At 30.3% G+C, this 7,309-nt stretch overlaps 3 protein-coding genes across 3 annotated transcripts in view; 1 reads left to right on the forward strand and 2 right to left on the reverse strand.

Annotated features, from left to right (window-relative positions):
- Positions 1–4,952, forward strand: part of LOC108748634 (probable glutamine--tRNA ligase) — a 5,332-nt gene extending 380 nt beyond the window's left edge. Inside the window, exons 2-11 of the mRNA XM_018486894.1 lie at positions 39–192; positions 1,612–1,916; positions 2,052–2,257; positions 2,395–2,641; positions 2,705–3,002; positions 3,103–3,482; positions 3,557–3,875; positions 3,971–4,191; positions 4,294–4,486; positions 4,549–4,952. Coding sequence (XP_018342396.1) covers positions 70–192; positions 1,612–1,916; positions 2,052–2,257; positions 2,395–2,641; positions 2,705–3,002; positions 3,103–3,482; positions 3,557–3,875; positions 3,971–4,191; positions 4,294–4,486; positions 4,549–4,599 — 2,343 coding nt within the window. The 5' untranslated portion in view covers positions 39–69 and the 3' untranslated portion in view covers positions 4,600–4,952. The remainder of the gene's footprint in view (positions 1–38; positions 193–1,611; positions 1,917–2,051; positions 2,258–2,394; positions 2,642–2,704; positions 3,003–3,102; positions 3,483–3,556; positions 3,876–3,970; positions 4,192–4,293; positions 4,487–4,548) is intronic.
- Positions 4,953–5,060: 108 nt separating this feature from the next.
- On the reverse strand, positions 5,061–6,538 carry LOC108748626 (parkin coregulated gene protein homolog). Its single transcript, XM_018486880.1, is given in 5 exon segments — positions 5,061–5,268; positions 5,336–5,485; positions 5,547–5,865; positions 6,175–6,324; positions 6,326–6,538. Coding segments are annotated over 5 exon segments (807 nt in total). The 5' UTR covers positions 6,353–6,538; the 3' UTR covers positions 5,061–5,107.
- A 177-nt stretch (positions 6,539–6,715) lies between these two features.
- The window catches only part of LOC108748539 (DNA-directed RNA polymerase III subunit RPC1), a 12,981-nt gene continuing 12,387 nt past the window's right edge, over positions 6,716–7,309 (reverse strand). Inside the window, exons 20-21 of the mRNA XM_018486762.1 lie at positions 7,005–7,138; positions 6,716–6,860 (exon numbers count right to left, since the gene is read on the reverse strand). Of these exons, the coding sequence (XP_018342264.1) occupies positions 6,740–6,860; positions 7,005–7,138 (255 nt within the window). The 3' untranslated portion in view covers positions 6,716–6,739. The remainder of the gene's footprint in view (positions 6,861–7,004; positions 7,139–7,309) is intronic.

The following is a 7,309-nucleotide window of genomic DNA, read 5'->3' on the forward strand; positions in this document are numbered from 1 at the left end:
GCACGTTTCCTATAGTCTCCCGTGGTTGTAACTTGCAGTGCCTTGTGATAGCTGTATTTTCCAAATAAAATGTCGGCAGAGAACGAGGAAGACGTGAAGCTGTTTCAAACAATTGGTCTGAGTGAGCAAAAGGCCAAGGAAACTTTAAAAAATGCTAACATCACGAAGAATCTCAAGCTGGCTATAAACGAGGTTAGCGAACACTCGCCGGCGAATCGGCAATCTCGTTATGATTGAATGTTAAATGTCACCGAGCTTTCTATTTCCAAAATTAATTATAATATTTATAATGTTTCTATTAATATAGTTTTTTAAAAAGTTCAACTGATTCTTCATCTTTTTTTAGTTCTAAAAATTATTTTAAAAAATGAAGAGTAAGCTGAATTGAGATTAAAGTTAATCTATACTGAGAACTGAGATTAAAGTTAATCTGCATTGACAAAAACAAAGATAATATAATTATATATATATCATGTTGCGATTCAATAGAATTGTTGCATCATCCTTTTGTTCTTTGATATGTCATACAATAATATACATTTGCGTAATATTTATATTTATTGAATTGTATCTTTTATTTATTTAGATTCAGCTCGACTAATATAAAATTAACTGTAATCTCAGCTGAAAAATTTACCGTTTATCTTCTTCTAATTCCAAGAAGTTAATCTTGTGCATTGATGAAATCAGGTCTTATTATCAAAATACTCTCTATTATTAGGATTTGTTTATTTAGGATTTATATTTTGTAGGATTAATATTTTTGTAGGGATAATTAAATATAAAGCTAGGTGTTTCTCAAAATACTCTGAACTCTATTCTCAAAATTATATAATCATCACAATTATTTGAAGTATTTCTAACAAGGGAACCACACAAAGTGTTAAATTTTGATTTTAATGAAACTTTGTATACATATAGGTTACATAAAAGGATGAATTTAGAAAATATTAGTTGCGATGAAAAGACAGTTTCAAGGGAAATCATCCCTTATAACGCGAGTTTTAGCTTCTTTTTATTGTATCTTAAAACTAATCGAGGTATCAAAAAATATTTTATACAAAACTTTTACAATATAATTACTTCTGTTCATCCACGTTAATATTTAAAAAAAATAAATTTTTTTTTATTTAAAGAAAATTGTTTATTAAAAATATTATTGACATAAATGAATAGGGATAATCATGTTGTAAAGCTTTTATATAAAACATTTTATATCTTGAATAATTTTCGAAATATAATGGAATAAACTGGAAACTGCTCCTTACTATATGGGGTGATTTCACCCCTTCAAATCATTTTTCCAGCAACATTTTTTAAATTCATTTTTTTATGTAACCTATATGTATACAAAGTTTCATTAAAATCAGAATTTATTATTTTATGTGATTCCCTTGTAAGATATGTATAATCAGTATATTTTGATAGTATTACTGTGATTTATTAGAAATATTGCATCACTATTCTTTGTTTATACATAGCTTACATTGTACATTTCACATAATATGTTTATATAATTTTGTTCATTTGCTTTTATTCATTTAATGGTAAGGTGTGTATCATTAAAATTAACTTCTTTGTATATTTAGAATTTATATTTAATTCTTGTAGGCAGCTAAACATGGAGCTATTACTCAAGATACTGGCGTATTGCTGTACCATCTAGCTTCCAAAACTAAAAATCAGATCATAGATAAGATACCATTTATTACTAATTATATAGTCGAGAAGAAATTAGATAGTGTACAGAGGATTGATGCTGCAATGGCTCATCTATTGGCTAATGTGGGTAATGCTGTTGATATAGCTAAGTTTGAAGAATTTTGTGGTATAGGAATAGTAGTTTTACCTGAACAAATAGAAGAAGAAGTCGAGAAAATTATAAAAGCACACAAAAATGCAATATTGGAAAAGAGGTAAATAAAATTTTATCTTGAGTATGCAAAATATAGGAAACTTTACAATAAGTCATTTTATAGTAATTATAATTTATTTGTAATTATAAGTTATTTTATAGTATAATAATTATAATTTATTTGTTATTTGAATAGATACCGCTTTAATTCTGGGCCATTGATGCAGCAAGTACGTAATATTTTGAAATGGGCAGATGGTAAAGCGATAAAGAATGAATTTGATGTCCAATTTCTTGATCTATTGGGTCCAAAAGTTGATGCTGATCTTGCACCAATACCTAAACAAGTAAAACCAAAGGACAAACAGACGAAAGCGAAAAAGCTGGAAGATGCAAAGGAAGGTGAGCTATATACCACTTTTTAAAAATATTTTAGGTATCTATGTTCAACGATAGATTAATAAATTGTCTATTAAGCTAAATGCCAATATGAGCACAATTATGAAAGATATACGAAGGATTTAATTTTTAATTTTCAGAACAGGAGTTACTGAATAGTGAGAAGGGAGGCGCCCAAACTATAAACGAACTCGTGAAGACTAAAACTCAATTTCATAAACCTGGAGAAAATTATAAAACCGATGGATATATTGTAACACCAAATACACATTATTTGCTGCAAAAACATTTGAAAGCAACTAGTGGCAAAGTGATAACAAGATTCCCACCAGAACCCAATGGAATTTTGCATATTGGACACGCAAAAGCTATCAATATCAATTTCGGGTATGTATATTCTTTGATTTTAAAAGTTAAATATATATAGTAAAAAAGATTACTCTTTTATAGATATGCTGCTGCTTATGGGGGCATATGCTATTTACGATACGATGATACAAATCCTGAAAAAGAAGAGGAGAAATTTTTTGTCGGTATACGGGAGATGGTGGAATGGCTCGGTTATAAACCAGCTGCGATTACACATTCATCGGATTACTTCCAGCAACTGTATGACTGGGCCATAGAACTTATAAAGAAAGACTTAGCTTACGTTTGTCATCAATCCAGTGAAGAAATGAAAGGTTTCAATCCTCCACCGAGTCCTTGGCGTGATAGACCAGTCGAGGAGAACTTACAATTATTCAATGTAATGAAAATTTTTTCTGAACATATTATTCCCTTTAATTTTTATTACTGCATTTACAATTTTTATTATGCATTTGTCTATTTTACTTGTTAAAAAATAGGATATGAAGGATGGTTTGTTGGAAGAAGGAGAAGCGACCTTACGCATGAAAGTGACTTTAGAGGAAGGTAAACAAGATCCTGTGGCATATAGAATAAAATATTCGCCGCATCATCGAACTGGTGACAAATGGTGTATCTATCCCACATACGATTACACCCATTGCTTGTGCGATAGCATTGAAAATATCACTCATTCTCTCTGTACAAAAGAATTTCAATCGCGGAGATCGTCTTATTATTGGCTTTGCAATTCCTTGAACATTTATTGTCCTGTACAATGGGAATATGGCCGATTGAACGTCAATTATACTGTAGTTTCCAAAAGAAAAATTGCCAAATTAATACAAGAAGGAATAGTGTCTGATTGGGATGATCCCAGGTATAATGTAATATTACCTTTATAAGATTATCTAATAATGTCTTACTAATCTCTCATCATCTTTTTTTTTATAGATTGTTTACATTGTCTGCTCTACGTAGACGTGGATTTCCACCCGAAGCTATAAACAATTTTTGCGCTCAAATGGGTTTAACTGGTGCACAAGCAACCGTTGATCCTGCAGCATTGGAAGCAGCTGTTAGGGATGTTCTAAATCTTACTACTCCCCGACATATGGTAGTTCTAGAGCCTATCAAATTGACTATAAAAAATTTTCCTCAAGAGAAAGCCATAAAGCTCACTGCACCCGATTTTCCTAACGAGCCAGAGAGGGGACATCATGAAATTACATTTGATGAAATTGTATATATTGAAGCTACCGACTTCAAAGAAGTATGTAATGTATATCCCTATCTCTTTCTAAACACTTCGCAATTATTTATCAATACTTTATTTATTAATACTTTTTTATTCATTAATATTTATAGATTGAAGAGAAAGGTTTTAGGCGCTTGACACCAAAGCAATCTGTAGGCTTAAAGCATACAGGTACCATAGTAACGTTTGAAAGTATCGAGAAGGATGCCAGTGGTAATATTACGAATATAATTGTTAGACAAGATCCTGTCTCAGAAAAGAATAAACCGAAAGCATTTATACATTGGGTGTCCTACCCAGTATTGGCATCTGTTAGATTATACGAGCGTTTGTAAGTATTATTTTTTTCAAATTATTAATTATTATGAAAGTTTCTTTATTCTGTAATGTGATTGTGTGTGTGAAATATCTTTAATCCCCCCTCCTCCCTCAGGTTTAAGCACAAAAATCCGGAAGATGTACATGAGGTACCGCATGGATTTTTGAGTGATATTAATCCATTCAGCAAAAAAGAAATTGTAGCGTACATGGACAACAGTTTAGCTAAAACAGCAAAAGTGTATGATAAATTTCAATTTGAACGTATAGGCTTTTTCTCTGTTGATCCTGATACTAAACCTAATAAGGTAAGTATAAAAGCATTAATATACATACATGTACATTGCATTAATATTCTCTTTTATTTCAGCTTGTTTTTAATCGTATTGTAACATTAAAAGAAGATACAAGAAAGATGTAAATATATATTGCAATACAATCATCAAAATACTGTACTACTATTTTTACTACTGTTAAGACCTGAATATAGACTTTTGTAAAAGCATAAAGTGTAAGAAAATCAACCAATCGGAATCTTTTATTTTATCATGGAAAGGAAATGAAGGACGGAAATGAAGGACTTTGATTGGTTCATTTTCTTATGTATTATATGTTATACGTTATATGCAAAGCTCTGTACTCTGATACGCTTTTTTCATGTCGAGATAAAATGCATGCTATCTGTTTCTGTCTAACGGGAAAGGCGGATGTGTACAAGATCTATGGTTATATATATAATATATTATTTTCAAAAATTTTGTTTTTAATATATCATGTGTCGATACATCTTTTTTACTATATTATATCTTTACGTTATGTATAATTTGCTACATTAAATTTTGCAAGTATTTTGATTTTGTAATAATTACATTTTCATAAATAAATAAATCTATTAAAAGGATTACAATGTAATTTTTTTTCTGCCTCTATTAATTCATCATACAGGATTCGTAGGTGGGAACCATGTATTTAATATTTATGAAAGCATCTTCGCCACCATATCTTTCCAAGATTTCAAGTGTCTCTTGTATAATGTCAGCAGCGTTCTCTCCTCTTTGCTGAGAATAATCGATACCTTCGCCAAGGTTTACTGAAATTATATATTTTATTTTCAATTGTATACGAATATAGGAAATATTAAAATACGAGTAAGTTACCATTTCTATCTTTGAGTAAATTTGGAATAGGCAAGATTTGCCTAAAATACGGAACTAAAGCTTCACCAACGCAATCGGCTGATTGCACTAAACGTTGAATCGCTTTCATCGTGGTGCAAATTATCTCGGGCATTCTTGTATTCAAAGCGTCTAACAAAGTTTTTTAATTACAGTATATTTTTTCTACATTAAATTGGATTATAGAACTTACTTTTAATAGGAATAATCAATTGAGGAACAACGGGCAATATCTTTGGTCCACCATGTTCTAGCATATCTGATATTCCTTGCTCTACCAGAAATTTATATGGTTGTTCCGTTTCCGTTAATCCATCGAAGAACATTGGCAAATAATGATGGAAATCTAAATCTTCTATATCCACTTTCCAATTAATTTTCTGATCATAACCGTTGTTCTCCAAAGAGATAGGGAATACACCGCGCTTATAAAACTTCCTGAAAGTCGATGGTTTCGGTAGCCGAGGTTTATACAGTCTACATCGCGGTGGTTTCGCGACGATCGTGTTTTCCTGTGATCAAAAATTGATTTATTACATGTACGATATTACCGTGCACTATATTTATCTCGATCATAATGAAAATTCCATCCTGTATTTCAATATCATTATTTTCTTAGGTCCAATTATAACTTGATCGGCAGAATCACTTAAATTACTTAAAATAATATCTCTAATATACACACAGTTCATTGTTCTTAATATTTTTTCGATATATTAATATAATTCTATTAATTAATTGGATAATTTTATTCGTATTTCTTAATAAAATAAATCAAGTTAATCGGAGTTGGTTGGAAATGGCTCTTAACAACGTATTACCTGCAACGCCTGAATAGTGAAGGCAGGAACTACTCGTGGCTTTTTCTTTTTGTATCGCGGTATATCTTTCCGAACTTCCGTCCAAAATTCTTTTTCATTCACCATCCTGATACCTGGTCTTTCTTTCAATCCTAAGTTCAAATTATACGTTGGAACATTTTATTCAAATGTTGTACATATGAAATTATATGCGCGTGAAGATGTAGGTAGGATTATAAGAAACGGATTCAGATCAAACAATATTGTCTCCTAGCAACAAAATTTCTATTGACATCCATTTCATGATATAAGATATGATGTAAGTAGACATACTTACGTCATGGATATAAGAAAACATGATATTTATTCCATGATCTATTCAAAATATTCATATTGTAGATACAAAGTCACTTTATAAAAGTACAAAATATCCTTATATATGTATTTATACAATCAAATATAAATTAAATATTTTATGTATAAGTGACATGATCATAAGAATTAATAAAATGAAAGGATATCTTTTTTTTTTATCAAAGTAAATTCTATTTCTTTTTGTCAGTAAATGTAAAATATTTTATTAATATTAGTTTTGCAATAGTGGACGCGGTTGTATTCGTGGAAGTCGTCCTTCAGAATGCAATGGTTTGTGAAATTGTGGATCGTCAAATAAAAGATCCTTTTTGCATGGTTCGTCTTTGTCTGCCGTATTTAATTATTAAGGAAAATAACTCTGTGCCATATGTGCACGTGCGGATGTAGATGTGTATATTTAGTTACGTGTGTCATCTATTTTTTTTTATGACAAATAGACAGTTAACGTTTGATATATAAAGTAATGAAAAGGATATTTTTGAAGTAGCTTGAATATTCCTGTGCCTAGAGGAACTGGAATACCCATTATAATTGATTCCGATACGCCACTTATAATGTCTTTTTGTCCATAATAAGCTGCATCAAATAGATGATCTGCAGTTTTCTCAAACTGTAAATAAATAATTGGTTTATCAAAAGAATTTACCAATTCTTCTTAATACTACTCAAATTTAAAGACGAACAACAATAAGCTCAATTTAATAAAATAATGTAGGAAATTAGGCAAATGAGAGTTCGGTACTTAATGCACAATCATTAATTTTATATATATATATATATA

The sequence above is a fragment of the Trachymyrmex septentrionalis genome, unplaced genomic scaffold (assembly GCF_001594115.1).
Source record: "Trachymyrmex septentrionalis isolate Tsep2-gDNA-1 unplaced genomic scaffold, Tsep1.0 scaffold109, whole genome shotgun sequence".
In the NCBI taxonomy this organism is placed as follows: domain Eukaryota; kingdom Metazoa; phylum Arthropoda; class Insecta; order Hymenoptera; family Formicidae; genus Trachymyrmex; species Trachymyrmex septentrionalis.